At 34.2% G+C, this 20,100-nt stretch overlaps 2 protein-coding genes across 2 annotated transcripts; both read right to left on the bottom strand.

Moving 5' to 3' along the window:
• Nucleotides 1-1,596: 1,596 nt before the first annotated feature.
• LOC132548552 (uncharacterized) lies at nucleotides 1,597-4,532 on the bottom strand. Its single transcript, XM_060212415.1, has 4 exons — nucleotides 4,071-4,532; nucleotides 3,577-4,010; nucleotides 2,897-3,013; nucleotides 1,597-1,861 (listed from the first exon to the last, which is right to left on the bottom strand). Exons 1-4 carry the CDS (start codon nucleotides 4,530-4,532, stop codon nucleotides 1,597-1,599), a joined length of 1,278 nt encoding a protein of 425 aa, XP_060068398.1.
• Nucleotides 4,533-5,994: 1,462 nt separating this feature from the next.
• LOC132548560 (histone acetyltransferase KAT5-like) lies at nucleotides 5,995-19,942 on the bottom strand. The gene is made up of 13 exons (XM_060212423.1): nucleotides 19,919-19,942; nucleotides 19,762-19,819; nucleotides 19,104-19,172; nucleotides 18,292-18,506; nucleotides 17,074-17,157; nucleotides 16,683-16,781; nucleotides 15,641-15,796; nucleotides 14,391-14,474; nucleotides 13,929-14,018; nucleotides 10,347-10,487; nucleotides 9,719-9,812; nucleotides 9,300-9,462; nucleotides 5,995-9,127 (listed from the first exon to the last, which is right to left on the bottom strand). The coding sequence occupies exons 1-13, from the start codon at nucleotides 19,940-19,942 to the stop codon at nucleotides 8,911-8,913; spliced, it is 1,494 nt and encodes a 497-aa protein (XP_060068406.1). The 3' UTR covers nucleotides 5,995-8,910.
• Nucleotides 19,943-20,100: the final 158 nt, after the last annotated feature.

Genomic DNA, 20,100 nt, shown 5'->3' with positions numbered 1-20,100 from the left:
ATCAATTGTAAACATTCTTTTATTCTGTTTTTTTTTCTGTTTTGCTGAAAGCACATACACAGAATGCTAATGAGTTACTATATTGTGATTTACAAGTCTTTATTTCAACCTTTCAACGGGCTGCATTTTGTGTAAATACATATAACATGATAACTCGTACCAGTTCAAACTAATTTCCTATTTAGATAGAAAAAGAAAATAATAAGACCTTACAAAATTAAGAAGAAAAAAAATATTGTAGTTATTGCTTGCTGTTTAAGTGACACTGAAATATGATAGCTGTACTTATGACCTTCTTCCCATCATCTTAAACAGGCATTCTAGTAGTCTTTGTTGTTAAGAGTCAATCATATTACATTAAAGTGGAGATATTTGATTGCAAGAGGAACATGTTTGTAAAAATTGAGGCCTAAATTGGGAGTAATAGGATAAAATGGATAGGAAAAACCAGTTTTGATTATCAAGCATGTTTCACCTTACTGTGCAATAAAGCATTATGTATATACATTGGGCTACCAGATGACTGCTGTCCACTATATTAGCTGCCACTTGATGACAAAAAGGCCATGCTTATTACATTTCCATATTCCTTATATGGTTGTTTTTTTTTTATTTCATGGTTGATTGACTTTACAATTTTGAATATTGTCATTATCCAAATGATTTATTAAATGTTGATTTCACCAAATTGAATGATTTTGTAAGTGCTATTTACTTGAAAGAATTTTAAATGTTTATAGAAAATAAAGTGCCATAACAAATGCCAGTTTCGATGTTATTATGTGAACATCCTTGTCTCTGAATAGACATGACCTTGTATAGTATTTACTGGTGTTTTACTGTACAGAAATTATTGATTTACCAAGTTATTTAGTAGTTTAATTAATTTATTATTGAATTAATTAAAATGATGATGATTAATATTATATGTAAACCTAACTGAATATTTTATTACAATAATCAATTCTTCCTTCAGTAAACCTGTTTCTTAGAAACAAAACTAAAAGTGAAAGTAGAAATTATCTGAAGTCTGGCGTGACTGTGTTTACAACAGTTATATATTATACATCTATTAAGGTATAGGTACAAGTATTGGTTCATGTTAATTTTAAATGTTTCAAAATGCATTTATCCTTAACATTATCTTGCTTTTCATCTCTTTTCATTTAATAACAGGTTTTATGATATTCTAAAACACACTTTACAGTCTATTTAGTAAAATCAATTACCTGTGTAATACGAATATTTAAATTCCTACACAGCATATGGCAGTAGGTTTCAGCAAACATCAGTATTTACACTGGAGAAAAAGATATTAGTATGAAAAACTCCAGAAACTCCATATGTACACATATTTATTGTCAGTAAATAGATATTAGCCTGGTTCTTCCATTAACGTAGGTCTTCACCCAGTACACAGTGACATGGCACAAGTTCTCAACCCACGGTCCATATATATGTACACAGTGTAACTAATATATATATGGAACAAGCATAGAGAATTGGTGCCCTGTGACTGGATACATCATGAAAATCCCATTCTGAGATAACCTGATCTTCTTCAAACAACATGTATGTATACTTGAAAGAAATATATTACAAAGTCATTGTAAAGTTGATTTTAAATCTTTGAGCAGTTGGTAAAGTATTGTCTTTATTGGCCTGAAGTAGCAGCTCGATCCTTCCCAGATAAGACACGAGTTTAAAGTTGTGTTGTGGTGGATACCTAGTCACAGACGACACACGCTGACAACTGTTGTTGTATTGTGGACTTTCTCTTCCATCAAGAATAACTGTTAACTCTCCGTCTGGCTTTCTCTGGCAAAGTCTGACACCAGTATACTGGGGATCAATAAAACACCTGAAAAATCATTGTCGATCAAGCAGTAGTACAAACATGCAGGTTACATGGAAATTCACAAAAATACAAAATTTAACTCTCTTTTGTTCAAATTCTGTATTTGTTTATGCATGAAATGATTGCAGCTCTTCAAAAGTGACAGATATCAACATATACCAGACTAATTTACGAGTTTACCAGATATCAAGGATTTATTGTCTGTTAGCTAGGTGTATCGCCCAGATATCAAGGATTTATTGTCTGTTAGCTAGGTGTATAGCCCAGATATCAAGGATTTTTTGTCTGTTAGCTAGGTGTATCGCCCAGATATCAAGGATTTTTTGTCTGTTAGCTAGGTGTATCGCCCAGATATCAAGAATTTATTGTCTGTTAGCGAGGTGTATAGCCCAGATATCAAGGATTTATTGTCTGTTAGCTAGGTGTATTGCCCAGATATCAAGAATTTTTTGTCTGTTAGCTAGGTGTATTGCCCAGATATCAAGGATTTTTTGTCTGTTTGCAAGGTGTATCGCCCAGACATCAAGGATTTTTTGTCTGTTAGCTAGGTGTATTGCCCAGATATCAAGGATTTTTTGTCTGATAGCTAGGTGTATTGCCCAAATATCAAGGATTTTTTGTCTGTTAGCTAGGTGTATCACTTCATTAATAGCCAAGGTCGTTTTGAGACTTGGTCTCCTTGTAGTAACAGGTTGCTAATTCACTAAACAATATATAGGAAATACACTGAATTCTATCTAGAGCCATTTGGGTAAAGTGTCTCCCCTTCAGACACAACCATGTCAGCACAGATCAGTCTGTAACTCAGCTTCCTGAGAAACACAACCTGCCAACTGTAGGGAGTGTTGAACTACACACCTCTCACCTCCATCTGAGGTTACATAGGCCAACGCAGAATCAGCTAATTGTGACAGCTGTACTGTTGTAATACTCTACGTGTAGCAGTCTAGTGGGTGTTGATTCAATGCTTTTAATTTGCCTTGTGTATGGTTTTACTAATGTAGAAATGTTATATTGTTTCTTGATCATATAACTTACATGAAATCCTGTCCAGTGTCTGCATATTTGAAGATAACATGCAACTCGCCACGTGGACGAACCCACAGCAGATGTCCAGTGTCACTAGTCAGCTCTGCCGTCCCAACGAAGTAACCACTGAGAATAGAATTCGGATTCATTAGGCTAATTACCTATAGGAAAGAACAATATTGGCTCGTCCTATGTTATTATTGAATCAAAATACAAAACGGATTTGGAAATGTAACAATAATTTACCCAATCACAATGTCTAATATAGCATGCACAGAATTCTTCAATGCTGCAATGTGGCTAGAATTTCTACAAGATTGATATGGAACAGAGAGAGGCAAATTAGAAGACAACTCTTCAAGACAGTTGAAATACAACTCAACAAAGCAAAACTTATGTTAAAGCGTTGAAGAACAGAAGATCCCCAGATCTACTTGGAAAATTTAAAAACACAAAGAGCTAAAATTCATCCAAAAAATCCAGAAATCAGTATGCCATTCAGGAAAACATACCTACCTTAAATATACCACAATGATAATGCTTTTGCATCAGATCTGACCTCCAGCTAAGGTGACTTTGACCTTGCCAAATATAATACTTTGGGTTGCTAACATACAAGATACATTCGTCTATCTGCATTTATATACGTAACCAACACTGATACCATGGGGGTTAAAAACAACACTCACTATCCAACCCAGCGGTTAGGCCTTGCAACAGTTGGTATGTGTTTTGGTGTCAGAGGAAAGTGGTACACAGGACTGTTGTAAGGGATGTCCAAATCATCCAGATTTAGCTTTGGTATGTCTATCCTACCGTCATCTACAGTTGGTTCATTCTTGATAGCATGACCAGATGCCATCTTTCCTGATTGCTTGTTTGAATGCTCAAACATTTGTTTCCTTGATGCTACATCTACTTTTTGTAGACATGGACTCTTACTTCGTTGACGTCTCTCTTGTGGAAGTTTCGGAGAACTGCAACTTGCACGAGAATCAACAGAAATGTCTGCGTTGTCATAGTTTTCACTTTCTTTACCTTGGCCAGTATTACTAGCAGAGCTTGACTTTGTGATTATATGATTTCCTGTAAATAGGTCTGGCTGTGACCTTGGAGTAATCTCCTGTGACCTTGGGCTTGATTTTGACCATGTGATGGAATCAGGTGACCTTGGTGTTAATACCTCTGATCTTGCACTTAATTCTGACCTTGATATTGAACAGTATGACCTTGTTGTAAAATCCTTGGACCATGACCTTTCTGTGCTCAGTTCTGACTTTGATATTTTATCCGTTGACTTCTGTGCTTCTGTTCGACTTGTAAACATCCATCCAAAATCTGGATTCATCCATTTTTGTCGCAGTCTCCATGATCCAACTCTGTATTGGGAGCAGCCCCAGTAACTGATGTAGTCCTGTCTAGCCCTACCTTTTTGACATTCTGCACAAAGGGAGGAGCGTGTGTATAAAGAACCCCAACTGTAGTATCTGCTATCCCTCCATAGTCTCAAACAGGAAGCACAATATGATCCATCCAAACTGCTCGGATTCCCTCTCCTTGGAACTTTACTTGATGAAGTATCTTCATCTTTAGTGTCACACAGTTTAAGAAGATTATTGAAAAGTGGAGGTTCACAACTATCCATGATAAGGCTTGATTCTGTTATTATACATTGCAATAAATAACAACATCTTTGGACGCTGTATGTGGCCTGTATGTTACACACACTAGTAAAACTTTTCACTATTCACCAAGGTACTAACAATCCTGATCTACTACTGCCTTTTTGACTAGAGGTAATCTGTAATCCTATTGGAGAGATTAAAGATCAGTGAAATTTACACAGGATTATCAACATAATTTGGTTATGATCATAATCCTACTGAGCAGTTTTAGTACATGTAGTACTATATACCTAGAAGTAATCTGCTGGTCATCCAAGCTATATGTTAACATTATTTGGACTATGCAATTATCATGTCTTTTTTTCTTATATCAATAATACGTGATTCAGATTCAGTTCACAAAATAAGTGTCACATCAGTAACCTGAAAAAAAGTACTGGTGAAGTATGATAAATTGAAGCCCATGGTAAAGTGAAGCCACTTTATATTTTGTTTTCAATTGCTGTTTCTTCACTTATTTTTTAGTAGTTAACTTAATCATGTTCCTCAGTACATAACGGTAAAGTGACCCCCCGCCTCTGCCCCAACCTAGACCTACCTGGTGTTTTTTGTTATTTTGAATTAGGATGAACAGCAAAAAAAAAAAAAAAAAATTGGTGAAATAAGTTAATCAGTATGAAAATAGATTTTCAAAAGCAATAACAATAACAATAACAATAACACACTTTCATAGTAAAAATTCAAGATGGCCTTATGTTTGCCATTTTTTTTTTCTAACCAGATATTCAAGTAGTGATAAAAAATTTTCATAGTGAAAATTTAAGCTGTCCGTTTGCCATTTTTTTCCCTAATCAGTCCCAAAATCAAAAGGGTACAAATAGGGACCAAAGGAAACCTACATATAAAATTTGACTCATCCAGTACTTCTGAAGAAATAGTGATAATAAACTTTCAGTAGGAAAATTCACAATAGCCACCTACTTCAACATTGTTTTAGGACTGACATCAGGCGGACTACAGGTGCAGGATGAACTTAACAGCCCATCATCTGGTAACAGTGGGTTAAAAACTGAGGTTTTGTATAAGTTGTAAAAGTTCACACCTTTTGGGTTTTTTTAAAAAAGAAATATATCCAGGTATCACATGGATTGCATGAATGGAGTGCCTCCCTGCGGTGTTTGTTTAGCATGCAGTGAACTTGTTAGGATGAACACAGCAGTAAGATATTGTGACATCAGACTGATGTTACAGATACCAAATAAACACTCATGTTTATAATTTATTTTATTTTCATTACACACCCATGTTAAAACAATGTTTCTACATGTACAATGTTCTTGCATGCCTCACCACTTTCTTGCTTCATCAACCATGTAGATTTACAATCTAATCTCTCTCATTCAAAACTACAACTTTAAATATAAAGTGATAATGCAACTACTTATTGCACAACATCAATAAGTTGAATAAAACATTCCCCCCTCCCCCCATTCTTTTACTCGTCTAATATCAGTTTTATACAGGAACTACCTGTATCTTTAGTCTAGGAAACAATGGTACAATGGCATTTCTTATTCCAAGACGTGTCAATTATTTCTGACTTATTCAATAATCTTGAACACACTTGATTGCTAAGTATATGTAATTATTCATATCGACAAATGTTGAAGACCAACCTTAATAAAAACTAAAATAGCTTAGTTTTTAACATCACCAACGATTAAAAAAGAGTAACACATTAAGCCTCTTTACACATCAATACAATTTCCTCACCATTTGTCATTCAGTGTTAAAACCACAGTCATATCAAAGAAACGATAGTGAGCATGTGTATATCTTGTTTACAGCAGTGGAGAGACTGTCTATCAAGCCATTTTACCTGTAAATATTTGTCACTTTTGACAGAGGAATGAAGTAGCATTTGGAAAATATGTATTTGATAGGAATTTATCGACATTTTTTGGGATATGGAGTCACCCATTTTCACCTCGACTTACACAAAATATTGACCAGGATTTATCTATACGGTCTCATAGGTTATGTACGTATATATGTAAATTTGGAAAAGTTCGTACCATGATTTCTTCCAAAATAAGTGGCTAATGCTTCATAAAAAAATACAACAGAATTCATGTAGTAATACATAGCCTGGTAAACCACAAACTGGAAGTCATCAATAGATTAATTGAAGTGCAGTTGTGTTTGATCAACAATTAAGATCTACAGTAGACACATAGTCTGATCAGAATGACACCTTGTGTTAGCTGTTCCTGGAATACACAAATCAGACAATAACATTAATGCTCAGTTAAGCCCATTTGTTAATCATCAGGTTAGAGATTACAGCCCAAACATGTGATATCAATTTCACATATAACTACTTGGTGACCATTTTCTTAGAGCGATTGGTCTACCTTTCATCTTCCTATGAAAACTGACTCACTTGCAGTTGATATGATAATGAAAGGTGAACACAAGGAGTCATTCTGGTGAGACCAACATTGCATTATTACTGGGTATGAACAACAAGACTTAATTCATGAAGGTAGTACATATTAAAAAGATTCTGAAGCTCAATTCTGTGTCCTGATTATATCTAGTATTAAGTTTTCATAGGTAGGAGTGATCTCAACATTAACCACCTTCAACAAATTAAGAAGTAAGTATTACCACATTGATTAGAGTTGTATACACTGTTCCAAAAATCAATTAGAAACATATTGGTCAGTACAATATAAGACAAATCAAAGTACAAAGTGGCAGTCATCCTTATAAGGAAAATTGTAAAATGTGTCCACGTATGATGCCGAGTCAACAATTCAAAAGTCATACCACAGGGAAGGAATACAGTATACCAGGTCACATAAACTAAGTGTCAACACAGTACAACAGTATACCAGGTCACATAAACTGTCAAAGTGTCAACACAGTACAACAGTATACCAGGTCACATAAACTGTCAAAGTGTCAACACAGTACATTTGATAATGCATAACAAGTGGGAGGTCCAATATGTTGGACAAACTTCTAACACTTTAAACGTCAGAATCAGAGGGCATTTTTACCATATACGAAACAAAGATAAGTATAAACCAGTAGCAGTACATTTCACGTTACCTGAGAATACTGTCAATGACGTCAAGGTTGTTGGCATAACAATGGGCGTCAGCGACGTCAACAATAGGCTACAAACTGAGGGAACATGGATTCTAACATTGAACACCGAGCAGTCGTGGGGAATGAACATCATATCATAGCATAATAGTTAAAACCATGCCATGGAAGATGGAAAAAGTGAACCTAAGGATACCTTGTATACAATGTGGTCAATTGTATGTAAGCCGAAAGAATTTAAGGAAACATGCCTGTCATGCACACATAACTTATGCCACATGGTACAAGTGCAAGATATGAAGGAAGTCGTTTACTAGGAAGGATGCACACATATGAAAACAGACCACCCAGGATACCATGTCAAACCTGAGATTTTTAGACAAGAGCCAGAGAGACCAGAACCGCTGAGGAGACCAACAGAGGCACAAAGTTCATCTATCATTGACTGTCACAGCAAAACAAGAGCGGTTCTAGACACAGTGATGGAGATGCTGAAAAAGGATCTGGAACTGAGTGATTCTGAGAGCACAGCCTCCGTCCCTAATTCTTCTGAAGGAGAAGGGGAAATGATTAACTACAAAGAATTGGGATACATGAGTGGAGGAACAGAGTGCCAAGATGAAAGATACTAATATATATAGATAAGCATTATTGCATTTTAATCAAAATGATACATTTGATAATTGTTATAATTGCACATTTCAAAATAATTTGGTAATTAGAGTTTCCATGCCCATCAGAATGAAACAATATAATGTCATGTGAGGGGGCCACTTTGAGTGTACTTCAGGGGCAAGAAATTGTTGTAATTTTTCCCTGACAAACTGTACCTGGCGAAACTGGTCGGCAAAAAAGTAATAAATTTACTACTTAATTTGTTGAAGGTTGTTGATATTGAGCTCACTCCTACCTATGATGTCTCATTAATTTTATTGAGTGACTCCCTGCATACCCATTGGTATCCATCCCTCAGCAATTGAATTACCAACGGACCCTACCTACCTACCTATTGGACTGGTGTTGATTCCTTCCCCCTTTTAATAATAAGTTTGAACCATAGTGCTTTTTAGTGTTTAACTATGATCCTGGAATAAATCAGCAAGCTGGACAACTGTTGCGTGTGGAGAATACAGAACAGTGGAGTTACAATATAAAATGTTACTGGTATAGAAGTTTTCAGTAATAAGTTGATAAAACATTGCAAGTATATCTGATAATGAACAAGGTTCTATCATCTGTCTGGTATCAATGGTCCCCTAACACATTCACTGTCACTGTTCACTTTCACCATTTACCACGTTTACTCCAGTCTTTCGGCTGCCAATGCAGACACTTGGCATCTATTCTCACTTTGCGTTTTGCCATGGCCTTAAGCTGAGTGTCTATTTGTTCATTTGATAATGTGATGATGTACTGTCCTTTGTAGTAGTTAATGAGATTCAAGTGTTGTAAAGTGGAAATAACATCTTCTTTCTTGATACTGGTCATTTCTGAGATTTCACTGGAAAAGACAAAAAAAAATAGAATAAAAATTCAGGCTTCTTTGATACTTTGTCAACCTTAAATTCCTCAGGGAATTAAGACGATGGAATCTTATTGATGGAGGCATATGAAGTTTGACATAAAATATCTGTATTGAATCTATATAAATCTACCAAGATGTGATAGCATACTTAATTGTAATGATAGGGCGGTCAGTGCCTTCACTTGGCTTCATGTTGATGAGAATTTCCAGGATTGTTTGTGACCAGTAGCTTCTATAAGACAAAAGTCCAAGGTCTGACAGGGGCTTTTCCGGGGAACCTGTCTTCCCTTCCACTTTGGATAATTCATAACCTGAAACAGATTTATTTTGTAAGCAGGTTTAGAGTAATAACACTTTCCATCATTATGTAGAAAGGCTTTCCTCTGTAAAATCTCACATGATGAGGAAGCAACAGTGAATATTTTCAAACAGTTTGAAATCTATGGTTAGTTTTTCTCATAAGTTGAAAGTTTAACACATACATCTGATTACAAAGTTATACATGTGATTCTCCCCCTCTCTTTAATATATGTACAGCAAGTGACAGCTTTAATGGATCCGACTTACTAAATTCTATTAGTAGTTTCCCATATCCCTTCCTCTGATATGGTGGTAGAGTTAATATACACGCTACATTGTAGTCCTCTGTTGATTCTTTCTCCTGTAAAACAGAAAAACCTTTTATTACTGTATGCATCCAGATATACAAATTCTCACTCAAAGTTCAAAGGTGTGCCTTTAAAAGGAACAATGAAAAAACTCTTGTTTGTAATTCTTCTGAACAGCAATAGATTAAACAGATTAGATCACCAGGCATGATGTTGTCAGATAAATAGTATATATCTGTGTGTAACAGGCAAAGGAAATGTAATGGGCTTTACCTAGATTTTAATACAGGATATTCAAACACCATTGAGGACAGGACATTAAACTCCATTGAGGATGATTAAAAGGCCTTTTTCCAGATATTAAATACTGGACATCAAAGTAATTTCACACCACTTAATAAACTTTCATCTCATATCATATGTTCCTAGTAAGCATAGATATACATGTAGCTCTAAAATGTGTCCGGTGTTACCTTTTATCATAAACATTTTCCTCTTTCATGAAAACTCTAATCTTACTCCACTGAAAAAAAAGTCTTTTGAAGAATATTCTGACTTATCAAATATCATTACAATATCTGACTCACCTTAGAGAAGAACCCCACAATGTGATATCCTCTGACGTCTTGTTCACACATGACATAGAATAAAAATGGGTCTGTATCGTAGTATAGTGTTTTGTGGTCTAGAAATAATTTTGCTAAAAGGCAGAGATTCTGAGCATAACTCTGAAAAAAGAGAAAAGAAGGAGTATACCATTTTTGGTACAAATCAGTATTTACTAATGTCTCAATGAGCAATTTCAGTCAATTTATATAAATCTCTGAAAGAAATTTACATCTTGACATATCAGACATCACTATGATAAAGTGTTTTTATAGGTCTTAATGTAAAATATTACTGATTCATCAGCAAATGAGTAACTTGAATCTAAAGGGAATCCAACTCCTGACTTTCATCACTATAAATGAACCTTTTAAAGAGATTTTTCTCGTCCTTCCTTCAATTGGATTAATCATACAAATTTTGCCCTTCATCATTTATAGGTTTCCATCAATTTTCTTGCTCACAAGGAAAAAGCTTATTTCAATATCTTTCAATATCATAAAGTGGCACATAAATAAAATAGTGTTTCTGTGGCTGTATTTTGCTGTTCTACACGTATTTCAGTTGCTTACATGACCTTATTTATTCATCCAGGGCTCTCGATCTGTCAGATTTGGGCCGATATTGGGGCCGATATTGGGCCCCATTCCCAATGCAAAATAGTATCTTTTTTCCCCAATTTAGACCCCAAGTTTTCCCAATTCTAAGGAAAACGCTGCTATTTTCCCCGATTCTAAGGGCCCCGGGCCAGTCCCAAAATGGGGTGTGAGAGTCCTGTCATCCCATGACAAACAAATTGTGATTTACTGTTATCAGGGGACATAACACAGAACCAACAGCAACAGGGCCAGCACTTACGTCAGGATTCTCTTTTTTCATTTTTGCTACTTTCATTGGTGACTTTTTCCTACAAAGTGTATGTCCAGCACAGGTGAAGAATGCAACTAAACAGATGAGGGTAATGAACAAATTTGATTTAGAAAAAGTAAAGATATTGGGTGGACAATGATATATAATCTGCAGCTATCCTATTTGCCTTTAGGGCATAAAGTAAAGGATATTGACACCTATAGGAAAGATACAAATCATAAAGTTACTTTTAATTTCTCAATTTAATCATTTATTTATTGCTCTTCCTAATCCAAATACTACTTTCATTAATTCACTAAATACAATCCTTTTCAATTTCTTGTGGGGTGGGAAAACTGATAAGGTGAAAAGAAATATCATCACCAAGAATTTTTCTGAAGGTGGTTTAAAGATGATTAACATTCAAGCCTTTATTAGCGCACTGAAATTAGGTTGGCTCCGGAGATTTTTAAGTCCATCTACGAGCAAGTGGAAAATTTTATTTTCTAGATTGTTAAATAATGACATAGCTATGAATTGTGGAAGTGATTATTTTAAGATTTGTAAAGAAAAATGTAAAAATAAGTTTTGGTGTGATGTTTTTAAGGCATGGGAGCAATTATTGATATTGAAGTCTAAAGAGAAAGGTAGACAGCAGTCTCCTCTTAAAACTCCTCTATGGTATAATCCACAGCTGACTATTGGTGGGAAATCTGTTTTTTATAAAGATTGGTTCACTAAGGGAATAAGGGTGGTAAATGATATGATTAAAGATAAAAGTACAATTACTTTTTATTCTTTTAATGAATTTATTGAGAAATATGGGTTAAAAACAAACTTTCTTAGATTTCAAGGGCTGTTGAACTCTATTCGGAATAATATTGACTTGCAGAGAATTTTAGACTCTGATTTCTGTTTGCCATTTATCCCTTGTAGCATAGAACCTTTCTTCTCTAAATTAAAGGGCACTAAAGATTTGTATCAATGTTTTGTGGAAAACAATGAAATTCCCACTGGAAGGAAAAAGTGGGCCAAACAATTCGATTTTGAAGATCATATCTGGGCTAATATCTTTACCTTACCTTTTAAAATAACAAATAATTCTAACTTCCAGTGGTTTCAGTACAGAATTTTGCATTATATTTTAACAACAAACTCTATTCTCTATAAAGCAGGCATAGTTGACAGTCCATTCTGTACCTTCTGTAAATCTGAAACAGAAACTATCAATCATATCTTCTGGGAATGTGAAATGGTTCAAAACTTTCTGCAAAGCTTTGAAATTCTTCTAGAGGCACTACTTATCCCCTTTACTCTCAACAAAGAGTCCATTTTGTTTGGCTTCTTTTCTGCGAGAAATGTGTATAGTAAAATCGACAATGAGATTAATATAATCATTAAGCAATATATCTATAAAATTAGATGCTTGAACAGTAAGTTGAACATAAATGCCCTTGTAAATCTAATAAAGGATCATCATAATATTAAAAAGTATATTGCTACTGGTAAGGGAGACCACTCTCTTGAACTTTTTAAGAATGAATGGAAGAAATGGGAAAAAATTCTTACTCTATAAATAATTCTTCTGTGTTTTTGATGATAGTTTTTTATTTTTTCTAAAACCTTTCCCCAATACCCTTGACAGTTTCATTATGAACGTTTCTTTAAGAAATATTGAATCTGCATCTTTCCTTGAGATTTTGAAAATTACCCCAAGATAAATTATCTTGTTCCCCGTTTTTTACTCGTCAGTTTCTACTTTTTATTTCGCTTTCTATATCTTTATCTTTGTCTTTCCTTTTATTGACTTTTATCCTGTCTGTCTCTCTCTTTCCCTCTCTCTTTATTTACTTATTTATTTATTTGTTTACCCTCTCTTTTTCTTTTCAAAAAAAAAAAAAATAGGACACACACAATGAAAATGAAGAATATGCTGATGGTGTAAGGCTTGGATGAATGACAATATTAGGTGTGTATGATGATGATGGATTATGAATGATGATAGTGATGAGGTGTAAAGTATGTATGTATGATGATGGTGGTGTTGAGTGGAAATGATGATGATGATGATGATGATGATGGATGATCACATGATGATCGTAATGATGATGATGATGATGGATGATAAGGAATGATCACATGTTGATGATGATGATGATGATGATGATGATGATGATGATGATGGACGATCACATGATGATGATGATGATGATGATGATGATGATGATGATGGACGATCACATGATGATGATGATGATGATGATGATGATGATGATGATGATGATGATGATGGATGATCACATGATGATGATGATGATGATGGACGATCACATGATGATGATGATGATGATGATGATGATGATGGATGATCACATGATGATGATGATGATGATGATGATGATGATGATGATGATGATGATGATTATATGAGCTAAAGTGTGATCGAGAGTGATGAGAATGCTGATGATGACGTGTGTTTTTCTCAAATAGGTGATGATGAGTGATAATCAAATCCATCTGATATATTGTTATGTTTGTTCTTTGATTGTGTTGTGCTCTTGAAAAATAAAACAATTACAAAAAAAAAAAAAAAAAAAAAAAAAAATAAAGTAAAGGATACCAACAGCTATGTTCAAATTCCCACTGGAAAAGAAAAAAAAAACTCCAGAACAAAACTAACTGTGAGCAAACAAAGCCTGTTAATGGATACCAACCTTACTCTTTCTGCCATCAATTTCAAAGAAGGATATGTTACTCTTTCTGTAAATTTCATTTCCTGGTGGATGTTTTAAAAGACATTTTGCCTGAAACATAAAGAATGGTACAAAATATGGTAACTTAGGTGAACAGAAATGGTAGAATAGAGTAGAACTCCAGTTCACAAATCTCAATCAACAGAAGCTAACCAGCAGCAAATTGTTGTGACATTACAAAGTGTACCACAATAAACAATAACTCATAGATAACCTCTAAAATTTAGTCCTATGTGTGGACAAAAGTCACACAATAAGCAGATGATTGTGTTTATTAAAGTCAATAAAGAGTATCAGATAAATTTATCATCTAAACCTGCAGTACAATATACTGTAAACGGGGTACGTTCATTCATTAACACAGAGACTGGTGCCAGTCTAGCATATTACTTGCGTGTACAATGTATCGTATTTTTTACTTACTAAATGTCGTTCCAAACATTTATTGCTTTTGACATACTTCAGACAAAATTCACAGATATACACAATAGGAGTACCAGACAATTCCTGAAAAAAAAATACAATATCTAAACATCTGTTAATCTAAATGCAACTAAATACATGAAAATAAAACTACAAATTTACTTTATCAATCTCCAAAACAGGAAAAAAAACCCAAATAACACAGAAATCTTCTGTGTGTGATACATGTATGAAATGGTAACAGAAATGATGAATGAAGGTGACCTTATGTAGAGAACTAACAATTGATAAACTACATGTATTAGAGAATAACTCAGGGCTCTCGATCTGCCAGATTTGGGACTGATATTAAGCCCCATTCCCAATGCAAAATAGTATCTTTTTTTCCCAATTTAGACCCCAAGTTTTCCCAATTCTAAGGAAAACACCATTATTTTTCCCAATTCTAAGGGCCCCGGGCCCCAGTCCCAAAATGGGGTGTGAGAGCCCTGTAACTTCACAAAGATATTGAAAAACAAGATAACACAAAGCATGCCATTATCCCCAGTGCTCAACTGTATTAAAGAAAAGTACACAATCATATATAATTTCTATTTGTTATTTTTACTTGTTCCATACAAAGTATTGAAATGGAGAACTTCTAATAGAGTACTAGCTTGATGCCTGAACAAATCTGTGAGTAACTGATAATTACTTTGAACAGTTTCATTTAAGTGGTCTGGAAAACTGAACTTTGTGATTTGGCCTATCTGTTTCCATGGAAACAGAAAAAGTATTTAAATGAAGAACTTTCTCAGAGCAAAAGATACCACTAGCTTAATAAGTGTAAAAGGTTTTAAACAATTATCTTGAACGGTTTCCGAGCACTGGTCTAGAAAAACTGAAAATTATGATGAGGGTTATCAGTTTCCATATTAGCAGAAAACAAATTTTACTATGGCACTAACCTAATATATACAGAAAGTTTTGTGGAGTTTAGTGGAATAGTTTCCAAGATGTAGCCCCAAAAAGGAAAGTTACACTAATTTTGAGTATACTGACTATGTTTCCATGGTAATGGAAAAAATATTAAAAATAAAATGTTGTCAACAGCAAAAGGCAAATGTAGGGCACTAACCTAATATATACAGAAAGTTTGGTGAAGTTGAGTTAACAGTTTTAAAGTTACAGCCCAGAATAACCCTCGGACAGACAGATGGTGCCCAAATTAATATTACCTGTAAAGGTGTTTCATAGTGACAACAAATTACCTGAGGATAAGGAGAGAAGTACCATGGTTTTATTCTATATTTTCCAAGTTCTATAAGATCTATGTTTTTCATTCTTGTAATGATATCGTCATGGTGAGCCACCATACTTCCTGTCTGACGAGGAACTTTAGCACCTGAGGGAGCTTCCTGAGGGTCCTGCGATAAAGTAAATAACCTTTGTGAGAGAATGTTTGTAACATATTATTTGTAATTTCTAAAATATTCAATTTCTGTCAAACCAGTCACCAAATCATTTTATCTCGCAATGTTATTGTTATTCTACTTGATATACAAATATACATATAGGATATTTAATAGTGTCTTCAGTAATAACAAATATAAGCACTCGTGAAAGATACCAAAAATATTAGCCACACGAGTGAAAAATATTTGTTATTACTGAAGACACTATTAAATATTGTGTTTATTACATTTTCATCGCAAAAATAAAGCAAAACAATGGTAAACCTACGATAACTATAAAATGGGTAAGTTGATAACTATAAAATGGGTAAGTTGACCATGCTTTTCCAGACACTACTCTCTCATTATACAACCATGTTGTGCGCGGCAAAAAATAGTCCATTTTATGAAAAACCAGTAAAAATATACAGACTTATAAATAAATCATAATGAATGTTTATTTGTGTTTGGACATGGATTTTGTAATTTATTGATGTCACTTATACACAATAAAATGGTTTAAATGTTAACTGAAAAAATAAAAACAATGTTTGATAAATTCTTCCACGCATGAAAAAGTATGGCGCCATCCTAGTCGCTGTCACTATCAAAAAAGTGATATTTTTCACTGCTAAAAATGTAATAAATCATTTTATTGTTATTTTACTACTTGATTTCATTGCAAAGTTAATTGTGTTTAAAAGTTCAAAGCAAATTAAACGTGTATGGTATGGAATAAGTAAATCAGCTCATTTTGTGCAACAGAACATGGGATCTATGGACATTTTTCTCTCATCGTCTCTATAGGATTGTTACAGAAATAGCTTTTAGAGGTAAACAGCATTTGTAATATAATTACCAAGGGAAGAGGTGTCTGTGACTGTACGTTTGGAGTTGGTGTTGAGTTCCTGCTGTGGGTTGGTGTATCTCCAACTGGACAAGGGACAGTCACACTCAACTGATGTTAATAAAACACAAAATCAGAAACATTATGTATAGATATATATCTGTAAGTAAGTGTAGGTTTTGGTGTATAATCAGTAGGAGTTTTGCTTACCAAGAAAATATGTCCACAAACAACCATCAATAGTAAACATATAAACCCAAATTCAATGATAGTTTTGTTTACTCTTCGTAAATGAAGTGTTATAACAAATGATCTTTTGCAAAGATTTTTTAGTTTTCAATACTGATGAATCCTGAAATTGATTTTTTAAAAATATAAATCAAATTTACATTGAAATACCAACCATAGTCTCTTCCTCTGCACCCTTCCTTTTTCTGCTTACAGATGACTTTTTATTTGATAAAGTTAAAGCCACTGCTGTGCCATTCTGAGAAGAAGAAAAATACATTTTTATTAGCATTTTTCTACCAAACACTTGCAATACGGCAGCAAATGTAACCTAAAATGATGGATTCTAAATATAACTCAGGGCCTGGTTAAACTTAGTAAATAGAGGCACTTTACAGCAAGCAGAAACATCATGTATATTGGTATCTTTATAATATACATGTTACTTTTTATTTTAACATTTTCATCAACCTTTGCTAAAATCAAGATTTTTATTCCGATTTCTAGCTCCTTTATTACTCTAATGCCTTACCAATATTGTAGCCAAGTTTGAGCGGACAGCTACGATGTTAGAGTATATATGCTTCTTCATCATGTAAGTAACGGAATGAATGCCATAACCAGAGTTTGTTTTTGAAGTGATGAACCCTGATTATTTTCTTACTAATCAGTAAGTGATAGTATCAACTGAATTTTCTGAGAATTGCCAGACAGACCTTGCCACCCTAGGTGTCCAATTGGTCCTCTTTCTCTAAACAGGTTAGGCTGATTACAGGTTCCACACTTCCTTTGTGTATAAACCCTGTAATTAAGCCAGTGCCCCAGAGTCTGTGTGTGGGCTTGCAATAACACTACTTTGAGACACTAGTCAAAGAAGATACCCCGATACATTTTCCAGACCACTGCCTTGGGATGGGGAGGGGGAAATAGTGCAGGATGGCACTTGGAGGGGCAAAAAGGGGCCCTAATTTGCTCTTTCCAGTGTCTTTCCAGCACACCATGCTGTAGGGACAGGATGGTGTGCTGCTCATGCCAAGCTATTTATGCTTAGGGCAAACTCTAAAAGAAAGAGAGAAACTTCTCTCATTTCTGTTAGACCCTAAGTTGGTAAAAGTTACCTAATCATTAGTTAAATATCTTAACTCTTGGCTTTATTCAAGAAAGACTTTTAAAGAGCCTATCTTCAATCATAGCGAATGACAACATTTGACCCAGTTCAGCTAGCGATAATCTTTGGTTATCATTAGGATATAATGAAATAAATAAAAAAATGTATTGCTCTCATTCTTATACAAGGTGTGGGCTGATTTGTGCCAAACTTTATACTACAATTATATTGTTTAGTTAAAATTTGGCTGTCACAAGCCCCTTTATTCAAACCACTAAAGATTACCAAGAGTTCTTTTTCTGGAGTAACAGGCCTGGATCCTGGACCTTTACCACCGCCAACTCCTGCACCTCCTCCTGCACTTGCACCTCCTCCTCCTCCTCCCCCTCCTCCAAGTTTTCCGGTTTCTTTCTTGGGAGTTTTAGGATCTTTTTTTGGTAGTTCAGCCTTGCTAATGTCCATTCTTTCCTCTGGGACCCATTCATCAAGACGCTTATTGACTATATTATTAGCAGAAAGAAAAATGAATAGAGTGAAAGGATTAGTGGAAAAAATTCTTGTAATTATCTTAAACAGTTTTGATATTTTACTAAAGAAACATTTTTCTAGTTTTGCTAGTTTCAATAAGAAAAAGATGGGAACACCTCCAAGGAAAAAAGAACTATCAGAATATTGGCTTGATGATTGTACCAAGTTTTGAGTAGCTATCTTGAACATATTAAGAGTCCTGAAAATTATCAAATTTATCACTGTAATTCGTAACAGAAAAAGAATTTAAATGGAGAACATCTCCAAAGAAAAAGGCATCACTTGAGTGCTAGAATTATTACTGTACAAAGTTTGAGTATTCATGGTTTCAGAGCTCTAATCTCAAACTGGTCATGCAGAGACATACAAATCGAAGAAGTCTAATCTAATGTCTACCCTGAGAGCTTTTGTGGGGGATATTAAATTGCTTTATATTAGGTAGTACTGATTATTATAATTCAGAAAATAAATTAATGACTGTAGTTGTCTACATATGCAAGAAATCTTAGAATCACTTGAAATAATGAAATGATAGGTAGAAAAAAAGAATGAAATAAATATATACATACAGTCTTCATAATGGATGTAATACAGATGTTTTCCCTGGAATTCTTTCTTGCCAAGAATCTCTGCCATATCTGAAACATGAAGAATCATATTTTAGAATAGCCTTTTAGTCCTGTATTAGAAAAATAAATCTTTCCATGGAAATTTCTAACTCTTTGGTGTTGGCAAAGGTATAGACACTAGTCTAGGGGTACAGCAACTGGGGTAGACTAATCTGCGAAACATTTTGCATCCAAAGAAAATGAATATCTATGCAAGATACGTTTATTGTATTTACTATTTTAGTGTATGTCAATTACAAATATTTGGTAAGTTCATAAGACAAAGTACACTCTTCGTGGTTATAGATTTTGTGATTAATTGTATTCAGCAGTTTTCATAATGCAATGATGATTGTTGCTTTTATCTAAATCAACTCATTTGTGAAAAATTAAGCATGTTGATCAACTGCTGAATCAACCTAGTAAGCGTGTAAAATCAAATAACAACGTAACAGAAATGTTAAGTATTTTCTCTCAGCTGCATGTCCTTTCCTGACATAATTTCTAAGTTTCGTTTGAAAATCATACTTCTTGTCAACTTTTTAATCTACATTCCCAACCCGGTTTTAGAGTTATTCCCCTTCGAACAAGTACGTAAAATGAAATATTCAAAACTTACGCCATCCGTCGCCATTATTGAGAAGCACTGGTAGTCTATACCCTTCATTTAGTTCTAGCTGAAAGAAAAAACATATATTGATTATACGAAACAATCTACTTTATATTTTAATGCGACAAAAACACCCAAACCGATGAATATTTTGTTATCATCGTACCTGTGCTTCCGCCATTACAGTCATGTTTATAGCGATAACGCAGTAAATGGAAGAAATTCAAAATATTAAAATGCTCAACCAAAAAATATATTGAACCCCCCTTTGTCATCAAGATATTACAAAAAAGAGATATTCATATTTGTAATTGACAAAAGGTTTATTTTATAAAATGATATTTGTTT

The sequence above is a fragment of the Ylistrum balloti genome, unplaced genomic scaffold (assembly GCF_031769215.1).
Source record: "Ylistrum balloti isolate Yb309-2 unplaced genomic scaffold, AGI_CSIRO_Ybal_v1 Utg370018, whole genome shotgun sequence".
Lineage (NCBI taxonomy): Eukaryota > Metazoa > Mollusca > Bivalvia > Pectinida > Pectinidae > Ylistrum > Ylistrum balloti.
This window is presented reverse-complemented; position numbering and strand designations above follow the sequence as displayed.

Excerpts from the sequence above, each read along its gene's own strand:
- LOC132548552 (XM_060212415.1), bottom strand. The coding sequence starts at position 4,532 with ATGGATAGTTGTGAACCTCCACTTTTCAATAATCTTCTTAAACTGTGT. Across the intron at positions 3,014-3,576 it reads CCTAACCGCTGGGTTGGATA|TGGTTACTTCGTTGGGACGG; the intron begins GTGAGTGTTGTT and ends TTCTATTCTCAG. Across the intron at positions 1,862-2,896 it reads GACACTGGACAGGATTTCAT|GTGTTTTATTGATCCCCAGT; the intron begins GTAAGTTATATG and ends ATGATTTTTCAG.
- LOC132548560 (XM_060212423.1), bottom strand. The coding sequence starts at position 19,942 with ATGACTGTAATGGCGGAAGCACAG. Across the intron at positions 16,782-17,073 it reads GTGCAGAGGAAGAGACTATG|TTGAGTGTGACTGTCCCTTG; the intron begins GTTGGTATTTCA and ends TATTAACATCAG. Across the intron at positions 14,475-15,640 it reads ACTTCTCTCCTTATCCTCAG|GAATTGTCTGGTACTCCTAT; the intron begins GTAATTTGTTGT and ends TTTTTTTTTCAG.